A 17,555-nucleotide genomic window follows, 5' to 3' on the forward strand; every position below is an offset into this window, starting at 1 on the left:
TTTCTCCTTTTATGAAGACTTATAAAGGCTCCATAAAAGCATATAATGCTTTAAATAAGACTCTCCATATAAGCATGTTATGGGCACCCATCCTGGTATATTCTTGAAACCCCAAACCTCATGACATGGGTGTGGCACATTAGTATCTTAATGAGGAAAAGATGTGGTGAGAGCTGTGAAATTAATTATCTAGTTTCTCCTTCTTGATGGCAAATTATCATGCCTGAAGTGGCCAGGTAATATAAACACATGCACCTTGGAACTATCCTTTAGCACTTCCTAGGGCAGGAAAGGGAGTACTACAGGTATTAGAAGCAGAAATAAGCCTATGCATATGAGGAAGAGCTTGAAGTATTCTGGGTTGGCATTGCATGTATACATCCCATGGTTTTATATGCAACCAGGAAATTCCAGCTCATCCCTTGACCAGAGTGTGCAGGCTGCTTGTAAAATGTAGCTCTTCTGAGGGTGAAAGGCATCAGAATCTGAGGATGACTTGGTCCTTTACAGGTAGGCTGGGCTAGGAGCCAGTTTCATGTGTCTCTTCACTGCTTATATTCAGGCAGACCGGGAACTTGTTTTCAGCTTCTGTAAGTACTTGTTCAGAAAAAAAGACTGGGGGCCTGACTCTGCTGTCTGTTGCCCTGATATAAAAGATGGGCTGTGTTTAGCTCCTGTACCCTGTAAATGTCTGCAGTGTCAGATTACCACAGGTGGCACCAGTTCTCTCCATGCTGGGTTGAAAATTAAGTGACCATTGGGCGAGAGGACTTTTCTTAATGCTGTCTAGGGACACCATCTTATGGAACTTTCCTGATGAAGAGGTATCACAAGGAAGTGCCTCTGGGCAGTGGGAGCCCTAGTGGATGACGGACTGCGTAGGTGCAAAGAAGTATCTTGCCACCACAGATGCTTCTCCAGATATGTTATTTCCACCAGCTGTTAGAATAGGGAAAAGTGAAGTCTAAGACACAAATTAAGTCTTTCCTTAGTGAAGTTTCTAGACTGCCTCCTGCGTACTCATCTGTACTCATTCTACCACAAGGCCTCTTTCCACGCTAGTTTTTTGCTTGATGGAGTTAATCTAAGAACCATGGGAGACCGGTGTGTGAAGTAGATAAAGAAAGGAACTGAAAAACAGTGGTTCCAAATATATCCTGTCTTTTACCAGGATCTGAAGATTTTCAGCAAACAATGTAGAGAGGAGCTAGGATGCGGTTCATCAAGAAAGTGATGTAAAAATCTGACTTTTTTGGATCATGAAGATATTTTCTCACGTTTGCTGAGAAAGCCAGCAGTTACTTAGTCACAAATCGCAGTTTATGAGTGATTATATTTTTACATGGTGTAGCTACACCTTAGCACTTTGTTTGCTTCTGAGTAACATAAGTATTTTCAAAAGGGTGAAAATGTACACCAGTAAGAAGATTTGAGACTTTTAGATAAAATGAGAAACTTAACTCATTTAGCTAAACTGAGAAACTGAAGAATGTAAGATTAGAGGAGATTGTAAAGGGAGGAAAGGCTCTTGGTTTGAGTGGAGCTGTGTTGTAGAAGCAGGTAACTGCAAGGGCTAAAGCAAATCCACTGTAATTTGTATCTTGTATTTGTGAAACCCTCTCATGCTTTTTGTAGAGAACTCTTAACTGCTTTCTTAGTTTGTGAGGATAAAGGATCTTTCTTTGAGAAAGCAAAAGATTGTGCAGTCTTCACTGAATTCACTTTGCAAACACATTCAGCACTTTTTGTAGTTTATGGACAGCTGAAGCAAAATATATTGCAGGAACTACTTGTTACTGATTGACTTCCCCAAATTTTACATGCGCTTTTCTTTAGTATAGGAGTAACCTTGGTTAGTCAAAGGTCAAAAAACTACATGCGTACTTAGCTAGGTGTGTTTAATCACTAACTGAACTGGGGCCTAAAGTATTAGAAATATGTTACTGGTATTATAATACTGTGTTACAGTTTTTAAGGCCTTTCTTAAATCATTTATATTAAATGGGCTGAGCGCCTGAAGAATGAAGAACGTTTCTCACACACTAAATAACATGCTTTTTTTCTACACACTTTACAGAACGAGGCTCAAAAGGACATCTTGACCTCACTGAGTTAATAGGAGTTCCTCTTCCTCCTTCTGTCTACTTTGTCACTGGCTATGGAGGGTTTCCAGCTTACAGCTTTGGTCCAGATGCTAACATCGGTCGATTGACAAGTGCCATAATACCATCACCTTTTTATAGAGATTTTGCTATCGTCAATACAGTGAAACCAAACAGTGATCGTGGAGGAGTGCTATTTGCAATAACAGATGCCTTCCAGAAAACTATTTACCTGGGAATGAGACTTTCACCAGTTGATGACAACACCCAGAGAGTGATTATGTACTACACAGAGCCTGGTTCCCATATCTCCCGAGAGGCTGCTTCATTTAAAGTGCCAGTCATGACTAACAGGTGGAATAGGTTTACAGTGACTGTTCAGGGCAATGATGTTGCTTTGTTCATGGACTGTGAAGAATATCAGAGAGTTCAGTTTCAAAGATCAGATCGGGCCTTGGTATTTGAATCTGGATCTGGGATATTTGTTGGTAATGCAGGAGCCACAGGACTGGAAAAGTTCACAGTAAGTAGTGCCTGATAATTTGCATTCCTCAGTGTTTCATGCATGTACTCTACCCAAGAAAGTCTGCTTACAATGGTTATATCACAAATGAGATTACAAACTATGTAGCTTGTATTTTATGTACCTGGCCAGAGTTCAGGCAGTGCAGATATACAAGGTCTGGCTTAAATGCAAATGTTTGTAGAACCTCGGAAGTTTATAGTTCAGATATTAAGTTCAATGCTCAGTTCGAATACTAGGATTTTCAAAGAAAATAGATCACATAAATTTATATGGCCTTTTCATGAAGTGCTAATTTCAGAGTATCCATTTGTTTAACTTCTAAGAATAATACCTTAGTAGAGAGTCTGTATTTTAAATGCTTATGCGCTAGGTATGTTTACTTAACATTCAATATCAGGAAGAGAATGCTGTCATCAAAGATGAAGATACTTAGAAGATAAAGTTGTATTTTGACATTTTATATATTACTTGAAGCTTATCAAGTGCTTTAGAAAACCAAAAAGGAACAAAAACATTACTACAAGGCTCCCAAGCCCTCTAGCTGAATGCAGATATCCTTCCTGCTGCATCCCCACTGGAATTCTCAGCCACTAAGCTTCCAAATGGAAATGTGAAAGTTGTCAATATGCATGAGATTGACTCATAGTCAAATGAAAGGGAAATGTCACACTTTTTCTATCTTGTTTTTGTAATTCCCTTGTGCTTCAAAACTTTCACAGTATTTTGTGAGAATAATATCTTCTCCCCTAAGTTAGTGAAGCAGCACAAAAAAATGAGAGATCCTTCTCTTTAGAGGAAAGTATGTTCTTTGCAAAGTTCAGGTGTGCTGGCAGGTTGTGAGCTTCATCTGGTAAGCAGCAAGAATAGTGCACTTTAAACATTTATCTGACTAGTCTAATCACCTAGAATTACAGGAACATATTGATTCATAGCAAGTAAGTGGTAGAAGGCATTGTTCAGAAAACCTGTCTGCTGGCACCACCTTTCTTGGACGGGATGACTGGGGTATTGGGGATGTATGATTAGTAAGTAGGAATTAGAAACGTTCAAGAAAATGAGACCACCTTGGTACCCCACCAGGAAAACACGTGATGATCAGTTGCTGAGGTTATCACCAATAAATCTGTAAATATAGTGACAAGAATCATGGTAGATTATACTCTAAGGCATTTCCACTGAAATAGGCTGTCTGTATGCTATAGTGAGTACATAAATTTCAGCTAGTATTCTGGTTGCTTCAACACCATTAACTAGGACATGTACTCTATGTCTTGTGCCTTTATTTCTTCATTTATTATGTCACAACTGATTTTGGGTAGAAAAGCTAAATGGTTTGTTCCTCCCCAAGCTGTTTGTATGACAAAAACTGTTTGCGTCAATTGCCCAAAATGGAAACAATTCATAGCAGATAGTGCAAATGGCTCTGAATGAATGTCAGTTACTGGTTTACTCTGGTTAATGGGAATTCATGTGTCTAAAGCTCTGTTTGCTAGACAGGAAAGGACATAATGGTTTATGTCATTCAGGTTTCATGGCAACAAAAAGAAATTCTATCTCTGGTGCTTGAAAAGAAAAGTAGAAACCAGAAAACAACCAAATGCAGCTGAAACAGTAATGAAGCCAGATTCTGCAAACCGGCCTTAACAGGGAAAGAAACAGCAGGCACAAAACTTGGAGCTGGAATCCAGTACCTCATATCTACCATTCCTACTACGGGAAACTTGGCCATGACTTTCCTGGTTGGAGTAGTTGGCTAGCAGCAACACTGGGGAAACAGTAGAGCTCTCCATTTTATTTCCTTCATCACCCAGAGCCACACATTAGAGAAAGAGGAAAAATCTGCTCTCCAAATGTGATCTGCTCATACTGTGAAGTCAAAGCATCACTTCCAAGAGACTGCCTAAGTGTCTGGTTGTGCGTCTTTTCATGTATAATTTTTCAATGAACTGTTCTGTTAGTCTGACTTTGGTCAGTGTCTGACTTGCCCGTTACTAAATTTTGAGATAGTTCAGTTCAACTGAGCTGTTATCTCAGATTCTCTGCAAACTCAGGATGCATGAGCAGCATGAATTTCATGGTCTTTAAACATACATAAAGTAGAGGATCATTAAAGATAGAATCTCGGAGTTTGCTCATTTCTGAAATATTCTAGAAGCTATCAGAAATGTTGCTTTAAAAGTACATCCCTGTTTATAATTCCCCAGTATTTTTAGGACAAAGAGAGAAGACTGCTGCAGAGGCGAAAGAGAGAGAAAAGTCAAACATAGCAGTGTAGATAAATGGTACCTTTCCCTCATCTGGAGTTTGCATTTTTTGGTGGCATTAGGTAACAGCAAGGAATACCGATTTTCTCACTTCTGCAGTTGTTGCAGTTTTCCTTACCAAGACTCGGGCTTTCTATATCTTTGAGTGAGCACATATGCTGTGTGTCTGTGGTAGTTACTCAGCAGACAGAGCATAACCAAGATATTGTTGCATGGCGTAATTCATGGTTCTAGCTCCTTGAAGAGAAGTCACTGGACAGAGAAGTATTCTGTGTCTGGCTAAAGATGAAATTTGTCAGCTTCTTCAGGCTCTTTTCTACAGAAAATATAAAAACAGAGAAACAAAATATACAGTCAGCAAAACATGAACAGGCATGTCACATGTGTAGGTATGATGGCTCTTGATTTGAATATCCATCTTTCTGTATTACGTGTCCACCATACCTAACTCTGTAAGACCTCATAAGAAAGAAACATCCCTCATGAGTTTCTTACAACACTCTGAGTCTGTGTAATCTAAGAAACAAGACTTGAATGTTTAAAATTAAATTGTTGCTGCACTTTCAGCATGTCAAACTGAGAAGTATAATCTGAACTCCGAAAAACAAAACATTTGTTATCACAAAATAAATCTCCTTTCTTTCTGCTTTGAAACGCTTTAAGCTGGTTTCTCCCTGGCCCACTCCATCACTTACAGGTATTTTTTTTCCATCATTCACGTTCATTTTCAGGGGTTTTCACATGCTATTTTTTAGACCTGCAATGCACTTTTTAACTAGAAAAAGCATACAGTTCTTTACAGACTATAGAACTTAATCTAGGACTAGATCTTTCAGGTGGGGCACTAATAATACAGCATAGCAATTGTATTGTTGTTGGGACATGATAGCCATTATATTCTGGCAGCTTCAATTTTTATACATTTTGTAAAAGAAAAACATAAGAACATATTTAAATTTCTTTTAACTGAGTTTATTTTCATAAAGTTTCATGCTTCACATCGTTTTCCAAGCAAATCAGAACCGAGTCTGGTTTTTTTTGTTGACTTGTTTAATTCCCACCCCTCCACACACACAACCCCCCCACTTCACATGTCCTACTTCAAATATTACTTCCTTGAACTGGTTTTGTTGTTTCATGTAGGGTTCAATTCAACATCTGACAATCAAATCTGACCCAAGGGCTACTGAAGATCACTGTGAAGATGATGATCCTTACGTGAGTATTCTTATATTAGTTCTCCTCAGTGCCTCAGAGATTTCAAATTAATTTGCCATTAAATCTTTTTCATAAGATTAAACTAGTATTTCTTCTTGAGAACATAATATCATGTGTAAAACTGTGTGTGTGGATCTCTTTTTATAACCACACTCAAAAAGAACTGTTTTCTTTTGTCTATAACACCTTTCAGAAAATTAACTATGACTCATTTTTCTGAAGGGTGACTCATGAAACGTTGTAAGAACTGAAATAAGTTAACATCTTAATGACACTAAGGCTTCACCAACTGAAAGAAATAATCTTCATTGAAGTAGTTGATTCCTTGGAGATAATATCTTTTTTCCGACTTTTATGAACTTGCTATTATGACTGGGTTTTGCACAGGCTTCAGGAGACAACAGTGGCAATGGCAGCATTCAAGAAGTTGGAGGTATTTCTGAGATCCAAGAAATCCTTGCACCTTCTCATCTCCCCATAACGGTAAATTTATTTATTTGCTTTACATTTCTGGCTTAATATTACTTTTTTAGATCATGAGGTCTGGATTTTGTCACTAGTTTTTTTGTATGTGGCTAGTTCCAAAGGCGCCTATGAGAAAAACAGGCCATAAGAATGATTGCACCTTGCCAGATCAAAAATCTGGTATTTTTGACAACTCGACAACCAATATTTTAGGAAAAGTATAACAACAGATTAAGAACATAAATATGGCACTTACTGGGAATACTCTTTTACTCTGGAACAATTTACATCTCAACAAATGCTTGAGCCAAGAGTGTATCTATCTGTCTGCGTTTGGTGGACCTCCACTGAGTTTTTTTCCCTTGAATTTCATGCTTTGTTTTTTTTAACCCACAGGAATTTTACCATGCTCATCTTCCTGCTGCAGAGTTCCTTAGCTTATTTAATGTTTGTGAAGGACTATCATCTTTTTCTTGTCCCTTCTACGCATGTTAACTGCAGATCTCGTTTGGATGTTACTCTACTGGAACACAGAGTAGATAATTGCTCTTTTCTCACCATAACATTTATGATTTTAGAGATTCCTATCACATCGTATTCTCCCTTACTTTTTGTGCTCAGCTGAAATTCCCAAAACATAGCCTCATACTAACTCTTATAAAGAAAATTAACTCTATCTCAGCCAAAACAAGCACAGAAAAATGTTGATTCTCAGCGTATATCACTGTTGCAGAGGTAAAAACGTACAAAATTTGTTTCAGTAAGTGTTATTATTAGATTACTAAAAAATGTTTTACATGAACAGAGACCTGAAAGTGTAACAGCTATTGTTTATCATGACATACCGCTCCCAGGGAGTAAAAACGTGACATTTTCCTTTGATTTTCCAAATATCTACAATCAGTCTTGGACACCAAAAATGTTATTTCAAGATCTGACAGTGTCATGGTAATACATCAATGTCATGCCTGCTTCAGAAGACTTAGAACTTGACTATGGTTAACTTGAATTCCGTAATCAGGCTAGAATCAATGCCCAGAAGGAAAAATGTCACAGAAAATGATTACAGAATATATTATTCAAAAGGCCGTATCAACATGTCAATAAATATTAACTGTTTCAGCAAGCCATATAATGCCAATTTTTAGATCATAGAATGGTTCAGTCCCAGGATGCTTGGTCCATTAAGTCTGTTCAGGGTTACCATGACAACATAACCACTTTTAAATCTTATTTAGATGGCAAATGCAGGCTTGCATGATGTCATCTCCTGATTACACTGCGACAGCACTTGACCAGGCCTCTAATCCTGGCAGGGAGTAAGCTCTTTACATTCCTGCATGCAGCTGATACCAGATTATTTAAATGTCTGCCTCTTGCCACCCACAGACAGCATGGAGAAGGGTGGGTACTAGCCAGCTCTAGGCTCTTAGACGTGAAGTGATAACATTATATTCCTTGTGTTTTATTCTCTCTCTATGTGTTTGACAGGTGTATATCACTTGGTTTGGAAAAGAGGAGTTCAAAAGTATTGTGCTAGGTTTCCTCAAGAACTTGACTAGATGTGTGTTGTGACGAGGAAAAATGAAATAGAAGATGAAATAAATTAGAAACTTGATAATGAAGGAGGGTGTATAATTGGCCATCAATAAACTTTAGGGTTTATGATAGCAATGACAGTTAATATTTCTAAGGGCAGTAGAAGAGTAAGGACAGATAGTGGCAAGATATTAAGTGGGACAGAAAAGGATTTCTGTTTTGCCTCATAAATGTAGTAATTGTGATTGCTATGCTTTGAGCAAGGTAATTTACCAATTCTTGCTTTAAAATATGTGATAAACCTTTTGTCTAAACAGTTCTTTGGGATTTTATGGTTTTCTTTAGCCTGAAGATACATCAGCTGAGCCAGTGGAAGCCCCTCCAACTATATTGTCTTATTTGGAAGAAAATGATTTCTCTGGAAATCACAGATCAGAAGAAACCTCTGAAGCAGCAGTTGAAGAACAAGGCACTACTCCTTTTTCTTTTTGGGGGGGGAGGGCGGTCATTTACATTCTAGGTCTGAGTTTGACATTTCCCTGTGTATGAAAAGCCAGTGCTATATTTTGGGAGATGACAGGAATCAAAAGTCCTATGGCTTTTGGACATCCTTTGTGTTAGAAAAGAGCTGGCACATCAAACATTTGGTCTTTGAAACTGCAGTCTGTTAGGCTGCAATTTTTTGATAGCAGTAACAGTTCAGTGGTAGCAACAACCGCCACTATTCAACACATCTCCCATTTTTTACTCCATTTAGGTGCTTATCTCACTCATTGTAGTTAAACATGCAAGGCAATAAGAGCACGGAATAATGCTCTGAGTAAGGCAATTTCAGCACATTCCTAGAAAACAGAAAGTAGAACTAGTTACTGCAATAAGTCCAAAGACAATGTTCCTGTTTGAATTTCATACATACTTATATAGTACCTGTTGTACTCTTATTTTTATTGTTACAGAGATGAAAAATAGGCAACCATTAGACTGGAGCTTGAGTCGAATAAGATGATGCAATACAGTCTTTGTTCTTAAAATAAACATCTGTTTTATAATTTTATTCTCACTTTTTTCTTATTTTTCCTTTCCTTCTAAAATTTGCAGAGTTATTAGATGACTAATACTAATATTTGGAATATATTTTGGTCATAACCAAAACAATTTCTTTTTTTTTTTCAATCAACTTGCAGGATCTGTGCTCTGATAGATAGCTCTGGGCAGGTTTATTTTGCTCTGTCTCTCATTAATAAGTGATTATTCTATTTAGATTCAGCTGTCACGGAAACTGAACAAGGCAACAATGAGTCCACCACTGTAACACAGAAAATCTTCAGAGAAGAAGATGGCTCTGGGGATAGTGCTTTGCCAGGAGTAAGCAGAGAGGAGGTCTGTATAATGGGTTCATAATATGCCTTATCTTTTTGTTCCAAGAGCAGGAAAACATGAATTTTAGGCACTTTTCTGATGTGGCACCTTTATCTAATACATCTTAGAAGCATGCCAAACAGAAGCAACTTTTTACATTCTTGAATGTCCTTTTGTGACATCAGACAATAATGCTGACATTATGCAGATGTTGGATCTATAACTGTTGAGATGGGCTTGAGATTTTTGGCTAACAAACCAAAATTGTTCTTTCAGTTTTGTATTTCTGTATTTTGCATTCAAGAACCTGAGAAACACAGAAAATAACCAACATAAATCCTCACCTTAAAAGCCCATGGTTTTTGTCCCTTAAAAGCAGGCAGCTTGGTCTTAGTAAATGCCTTGGAGGTGAAAGTGGTATATAAACAGATTTAAAACTAGACTCTTTGAGTGCTCACTAAATGCTTCTGTGTGAAGTACCAAGTGCATAAAAGTAGTTCAGTATCACAGTGCTTCATTATCTCTATATTCAAAACTCACTAAACTCTGGAGGAATCCATGTCTAAAATGTGTATCACTGGATTTCCTTAGTTGCCCACAGACTATCTGAAAATGCGTAGTTTATGCGAATTATCTCTTTATAAACCAAACCTTACTCAAGTTACCATCTGTTGTGGTTTAAACAAAGTCAGCTATAAACCATACAGCCCGTCCACTCACTCCCCCCGCTTCTTGCCCTCCCCCTGCTCCTGGAGGGACGGAGAGGAGAATCGAAAAGAATGTGACTCCCACGGGTTGAGATAAGAACAGCCCAGTAACTAAGGGATAACACAAACCACTGCTGCTACCACCAATAATAATAATGATAAGGGAAATAACAAGGGAAGAGAATACAACACCTCAAAACCAGCTGACCAATAACTCGCTCCACTCCCCCCAGCCGAACACCGACCGATACCTCGTCCAACCCTGCAGTCCCAGCCCTTCTGGGTAACTCCCAGTTACATCCTGGGCACGACGTGCTGTGGTACGGAATACTCCTTTGGCTAGCTTGGGTCAGGTGTCCTGTCTCTGCTCCCTCCCAGCCTCCCCTCCTCCCTGGCAGAGCGTGAGGCTCACAAAGTCCTTGGCCAGACCAAACATTCGAGCAGCAACTGAAAACATCGGTGTTATCAGCACTGCTCCCAGGCCAAAAATCAAAACACGGCACTGCACTAGCTAGTAAGAAGGAGAAAAATGACTGCTGCTGCTGAACCCAGGACACCATCCAAGAGGATGATCCTATATTCCACGTCTTGACAAGGGAAAGCCCTCCTGGATTGCACTGAGAAGTATCTGCAACTCCTAGTTATTTCTTTAAGAAGCAGGGTATGCTGCGTACTCACAGCTGCACACATTAACACCTGGAGAGGAAGAAAAATTCTGCTGAAAAAGTAACCAGCAGCTTTCCTGGCATTCACAGTAAAAAGATATTTTGATTAATAAAATATTAAGACTGAACAAACTTTTTACTCCTAGATGGCCTTATAAAGGAGCAAAGTTGAAGCAAGTCAGCAAAATTGTTTGGCATTCTTGTATTACTCATGTCTGTGTCAGAGCAGTTATATGAATAAATGCTGTTTACAGCCATGCCCAGATTCTCTAGGCTGCCAGTACACTTTTTCAGAAGTACTCTAGAAAAGGCTGTATCTGGACATCTTTCACCTGTCAGAGATGCCTCCCAAAAATCCTGGATAGGCTGTCTTGTAAGTGTCCAAGCAGGAATTTCTTTCAGGATCGACCTATATCAACAATCCTGTTATCTCAGTCAGCTTATGATCTTATACATATCTTAGTTATCTGTGTTCTAACATTTTTTCAGATGGGGAAAAAAGATCTCTAATGGTAATATATTAGATAACCTCTAGTCTTTGGGAACTCTCCTGGAGACAAAACCCAGTAAGATGTTTAAAAAATCAACTAACAGCTCCTTTGCTGAAAGCTGTCATCCTACTTGATGTTTGGATAGTTACTGTACTGCATGACTCCTAGCTTCATTAGTTACCAAAGAAACACAAAATATTTCATTACTGCTGTAAAATGTGAGCAAATCCTAGTGTTGTTTCAAGATATGATACAAAGGTGACTTAAATGTCCCATCATCTATATTGGATTTTAATTGAAGTATGTATTAGAGTCTGAACTTCACCACTGGAAAGGTTTATTTTGTTCCTTAGGAATTTTCTGCTCTTGCAGATTGTCCATTTTTGCTCTTTGTTATCAGTTTCCCCATTTCCTCTTCTATCACTTTCTTTTTTAACCAAAATTGATACATAAAGCTCTTTTGGTAGAATTGTAGATCTCAGGGTATTTGTTTAAAGCATTCCTAAACATCTGTTTTTAACATTGACGATTTTTTTCCCAGACAGACTGAGTTTGTGAAACTGGTCTTTTTCAAACCTACATTATTGATTTAGACTGTGCAGATCCATACAGTTCTGAAGTTAGACCATGGTCACTTGCATGTGGGTAACCAGCTCACATTTTTTCCATCTCAGTAAGCAATTTATTTAAACTTGCATGAATGATCTCTAATATGGACTGCCTCTGCTGAATGGAGTATGTTGTCTGTATGGTGCCTAACAGGTTTCTGACTGCATTGAACAAAGCAGGAGCTCTAGGAGAGAGGGAAGAGAGGAGAAAAATGGGAAAAGTAATGCAACACATTTTTCATATTTCACATTGTATTGCACAGGGCCAGAGAGGTCAGGCAGGAGAGGATGTGTCCACAGGATCTCCAGGAATGCCAGGAGAAGAAGATGTGGAGAAAAAAGATCAAAGACCTCCTGGACCTCCAGGGAAACTTGGACAACATGGTCAGCCCGTGAGTGTTTCCTGTCTATTGGAAGAATGTATTTTAGAAAGGGTCACTCATCACACATGCATAAAGGGCTGAAACTTCACAATCGCATACACAGTGTCTTACTACTACAAGATGGGGTTTTGGCGCCACCAAATCAGATCAAGAAGTGTCGTATCTTCTTTGCGGATGTGCCAGCAGCTATAAAAGTGTTGATGACAGACGATCATCAGAAAGCACAAGGCAAACAGCTGATGTGCTGATGTGCTAATGTTCATAGAGCAATATGCTTTGGGCAGCCTTTGCAGTACTGCACCACCCTCCCAGCTGTCATATTTGAACATGTTCAAAGCTGCTGGGCTTCAGAACTCTCAAGCCTCCTTCAGTAGTTTCTGTATATCTAGGACGTTTCATATGTCATAGCTTTCTGAACCATCAGCACAAGATGTATACAGTAAAACACTGATATGCACAGGGATTGGACTAGATGACCTTTGCAGGTCCCTTCCAACCCAAACCATTCTATGGTTTCATGATAATTCCATAATTCTAAATCATATAGAATTATAAATCTGTATCATTCTAAACAGAGGTGCGAAACAGATCACACTGTGAGACAGTATTTCTTACAGTTCTGGTTGTTTTGTTACTGCATGACACATCAAGTTATAGTTCATTGCTTTTCTCTTTTATTGCTTCTTTTTTACAATGATTTATCTACTTGTCTAACAAGGATGTTTCACTTTAGGGCACTCCTGGCAAAAACGGGTTACCCGTAAGTACTCTTTCATGCATATTTGGTTAACTGAAGAAAACAAAACAAAACATTTTTTTATCAGAGACTCGGCTACATGGAAGCTTAAGCAGCAAAGTACTTTCTCCATGTTCTCTCATTAGATGGCAGCTCTGGTGCTGCAGTTGACTTCCTTAGGTTGCCTAGAGAGGGCGACCCAGGTTTCTAAGAGAAATTTATGATTTCCCAGTTATAAAGAAAGAGACATGGCATGTTATAAGCGGCTCTGCAAGAGTCCAAATCTGGTGAGTCTAGTTTGGCTTCAGACAGGAACTTCAAAAAAAGGACAAACTCAGACCCAGACCTCTTCCAGGCCAAAACAATGGTCTTCATTGACTCTTCAGACACACATGCTGCCATATTGCATGCTCCTAACCTCAGCTGCTGTTAACTTTCCAGATGTACCTCTCACCCCTCAAGTCTTGTTCGGTAATTCAACTGTACTTTCCTGTCTCTGCAGTCGTCTATTTTTACCCTTTCTTCTTTCACATTTGCTGTCATCTTCCTATAATGTTCCTTCCACTCCTCTCCAGGTGACTCCCATTCGTACATCAGTTTACCACAAGCCGCTGACAGACTGTATATGCATCCTCCACAGTGAAGTATTGCCCAGCAACCCACACCATAACAAATTCACATTCCATAAATGTCTCAGCTGCTGTTTGTGCATTTGTCCTCTGCAGATGCTTTACTACCTGGCTTCTTTGCTTCCTTACTCTTACCTGTTGCTGTCACTTCATGCATCTGTGTCCTAACTGAATTCAGAAATAGCACCGCTTTATAATAGCACTGACTTTTAAGCTAGTAGAAGTTTTTTTCTAGCCAATGATCAGCCTCTATAGGAAGGGGGTGTGTGTTAAATGTAGAAAAGGTGAACGTATATAGAAAGGTTATTTGAGATTAATTTGACTACTGAGGTTTAGAATGGAAAATGTGCTAAAATTGCTATGTAGTACCACACATTCCCTGTCATGAAGCATTCTACTTGGTAGGAACTGAATATATTCAGGTGGGTCAAGGCCAAAAGGATTTCAGTAGAAGCTGGGAACAGGCTAATGCCAATGATATGATTTGATGCACTCAGGGCAGCAGTTTGCAGTAGTGGCAAATACTCTCTTTTGACTATCACTTCTGTATGATATTAAAAGCAGGCTCCTTCCAAGTGACCATTTTCCCATAATTTGGAAGTTGTTAGGGAAGAGGAAGAATTCTAGCGCAGAATTCACCTTCCGAAAACATACTCGACAACTTCAGAATAAATGAAGAGTTTCTTATCTCTTAGATAAGTAAATGGCTAAGAGACAGAAAATTTGAAGAGAACTTTTCAGACACCTGTCCCTATTTGTTCTAGTGGAGCATTAGAGTTTTCAAAATATGTCATCAGATCTGCCTGGTTCACCTGTCAAATCCAAATGAAGCCTGCCGAGTCTTCCCATCTGTATCCTCCAAACAGGCTTCGCTGCCACTTTTTTGTGGGCGAAGCAGATTTGGTGAAGCACATTTTGTGCACTGCCAGCTGCAAAGGTGTCAGTTCCCTATCTCCTCCCACTGCGCAAAACAGAAGTTAGAATCTAGCACCGTTATGTCCAGCCTCTGTACAGCCTCTTCAACCTGCATAAAAGATAATGTCTAATTAAAAAATTTACTTCCTTTTAGGGCAAAAATGGACTTCAGGGCTTGCCAGGACTGAAAGGAAAAGCAGGCCTAAAAGGGGAAAAGGTATGTGTCCTGTTAATAACCAACAATCAATCAGATCCCATTTATGCTCGCGTAAGTGCTAATTTGGTGCAGTTTGAGAGAAAGAATAATATTAATAGGGAATCACATGAAGAATTCGAGCATCCTGCTGCTCACCAGTGAATCCGCATGAAGAGTAGCCATAATAGAAATCATAAGGATTTTTCAAGAACATGAATAGACTTCAGCTGTAGAAAAAGTTGAGCTTTCACAGGAGAACTAAGGAATATATATGTAACGCTTAATAAAGTTGATTGCTGTGTATAACTGCTCTGTGCAACTTAGTCCACTGGCTAAGTAATTTAACAGAGGCAATATAATCATATTACTCTTATGAAATGAACATAATGAAAATTAGAGTTGAACCATCCGAAGTAACAACTTGTATCACTTCCAGGATAAAGTGAGTGATAATGGATTAATCTATCATTAAAGCACATGTTGTACACAAAAATTGGCATTCAGCCAGTAAGTCCAAGTGCTAAGTTAATAACTTGTTTCATGTGTTTACCAAACCAATTGAGGCTTCATAATGCCTCAGCACTGTCCATGAGTAGCCTTGTTTGTTAACTGTTCCCAGTATGCTACAAGAAGACACTGTGCGCAGGTTGTCTCTGTTCAATATAAATGCTCCCCCGCAATGCTATTCCAGCAGGCTTTTTACATTGAAATAGTCATCATGCGGATGAGTTGCAGTATAGTTCCCATGTTATTTCATGAAAATTGCACAAAAACCCCATACTCAAAATATTAGCTTTAAACATAGATGAAAGGACACCCAGGGTCAGGTACCTAAGTACTCTAAACACAGCCAGTTTGTTCTACCTGACCTCAGGGCTAAAGAATAGTCCCCAGCTTTACTTTATTGATTAGAATAGGCATCAGAAAAAGAATGTTTTGGCAGCAGGAGAAGCAGCTTAACCACAGTGAGCTAAGGTTATATCTGGAAGCAAAAGACTCCTTTAATTTATTCCTGATAACTCACATGGAAATTTAATAAAGACATCTTAAACTTTGTTTTCCATTTTTAAAACAGGATTAATATTTCAAGGGATACTTCAAAGAGGTGTAGCAAACATACTAAAAATATTTAACATATTGAAAAGCACTGAGGAACACTGGCAGCTTCATATGCAGAGCTTTTTCTTGGTTATATCTTAGCAGGCCCAATTCCTGCAGCAGAAAGCAGGACACGCAAGAAGACACGCACCCTGGTCAGTGTGATTTCCTAGGACCTGTTACATTGGTAGAGTGAGCAAAGATTAAAGAGCTGATGTGTGCACACAAAAAATTCAAATCAGATATGCTGTCTAAAGACAGTCAGTTCTTTTTCAGCATAATAATACTTAAATTTGAGGAACAGTAGCAAGATCCACCTGCCCTTTTCTGGTTCTTCTAATTGAAAATAGAAAGGTGAGAATGAACGGGGTGCTACATATTAGTGCAGAGGTAGGGGCCTGGTCTGTCACTTTTTCACTGTGGTCCTTGTTGTCACGGAAACAGTTAAGTTGAGGCTAAATGAAAATTATTGTTCAAATTCAGTTAAAGCTCCACCAACACCAGCTACTCATTTGGGATGTCACATGTCAGAGCAACTTGATCTAGTTGAAGTTGTCCCTGCTCATAGAAGGGGGGTTGGACTTGATGACCTTTGAAGGTCTCTTCCAACCTAAATTATCCTATGGATTTATCACTACCACTTCTGATTCTTAAAATTTACAGCAAATGATCCAAAATCACTCACTTAAAAAGGGAGGGCTCTCAACCTCGAGGAGTTATTTTGGACGGCGTCCTGATCCAAGTGGAGACTGCAGGCCTGCTGCTCCAAGGAAAATCGATTCCTAATGGCTCTTCAGTGGGCCTTCATTTATAACCTAAGTTTTTGTAGGTTTTTGTCAGGGCTTTGTGAGGAAGGATGACAGAGATACAGCGAGATGAGATGCTCTTTGGGAACGGATACAATTAGGCTTCCAAGACATGACTGTGATCTAAGCAGGAGGGATTTTTTTCCTTGTAGTGCACACATTTGGGAGAAATTGCATGAAAACAAGCACAAAATGCTAGCAGGAGCTAATGTAATATTCACTGGAAAAAAAAAAAAAAGCAAAGGATATGTTAAAATGAATGAAAAGTATCTGTAAATGAACATGCTGGCAGACAGTGAAAATAACCTGAAATTAACTAAACACATTCTCTGTGAATATGACTGAAGTATCACTATAGGAACCATTTGACAAAGCCTCAGGGAACAAAGAAATTAATGAATACATTTATGTAATGAATTCTCAAGCATAAAGGGCAAGTGACCAAGGGGCAGGTAAAATTCAGTGTTTCCTACTATTAACTGAACATACGCATTTAGAGAACATAAAGTGCTAATAAGTCCAGATGACAAATTTGCAGGTCAGAGGATAAAGCATAGATCAGTAGAGGCTGGCTAACAGTGTTAGTTATATCTCTATGACTTCTACCCTGTTAAGAAAGCGCAGTGAAAACAGTCTGTTTTCTCTCCTCCTGGTGCAAGGTGGGAAAGAGGTCACACCTTACAGCTCTGCAGTGTCAGTATGGAGGGCAGCAATCTGTGCTATGTGAAAGCATTGGTAGAGGGAAAGTTGAGCTTTTCACCCCTAGTGTTGAGAGAAACTCTGGGAATCGAGCAGTTACATCACTCTTTGCCTCTAAATGTATGTCTTTCCTGAAAACAGGATCACTA

General features: G+C 38.9%; 1 protein-coding gene across 2 annotated transcripts in view; it reads left to right on the forward strand.

Moving 5' to 3' along the window:
* The first annotated feature begins 284 nt into the window (after positions 1-284).
* LOC136008224 (collagen alpha-1(XV) chain-like) overlaps positions 285-17,555 on the forward strand; it is an 81,018-nt gene continuing 63,747 nt past the window's right edge. For both annotated transcript variants that reach the window (XM_065667154.1, XM_065667155.1), the window contains exons 1-9: positions 285-510; positions 2,078-2,625; positions 6,036-6,110; positions 6,498-6,593; positions 8,460-8,583; positions 9,376-9,494; positions 12,208-12,336; positions 13,061-13,087; positions 14,762-14,824. In XM_065667154.1, coding sequence (XP_065523226.1) covers positions 372-510; positions 2,078-2,625; positions 6,036-6,110; positions 6,498-6,593; positions 8,460-8,583; positions 9,376-9,494; positions 12,208-12,336; positions 13,061-13,087; positions 14,762-14,824 — 1,320 coding nt within the window. In that variant the 5' untranslated portion in view covers positions 285-371. The remainder of the gene's footprint in view (positions 511-2,077; positions 2,626-6,035; positions 6,111-6,497; positions 6,594-8,459; positions 8,584-9,375; positions 9,495-12,207; positions 12,337-13,060; positions 13,088-14,761; positions 14,825-17,555) is intronic.

Source organism: Lathamus discolor, chromosome 2 (genome assembly GCF_037157495.1).
Source record: "Lathamus discolor isolate bLatDis1 chromosome 2, bLatDis1.hap1, whole genome shotgun sequence".
NCBI classification, from domain to species: domain Eukaryota; kingdom Metazoa; phylum Chordata; class Aves; order Psittaciformes; family Psittacidae; genus Lathamus; species Lathamus discolor.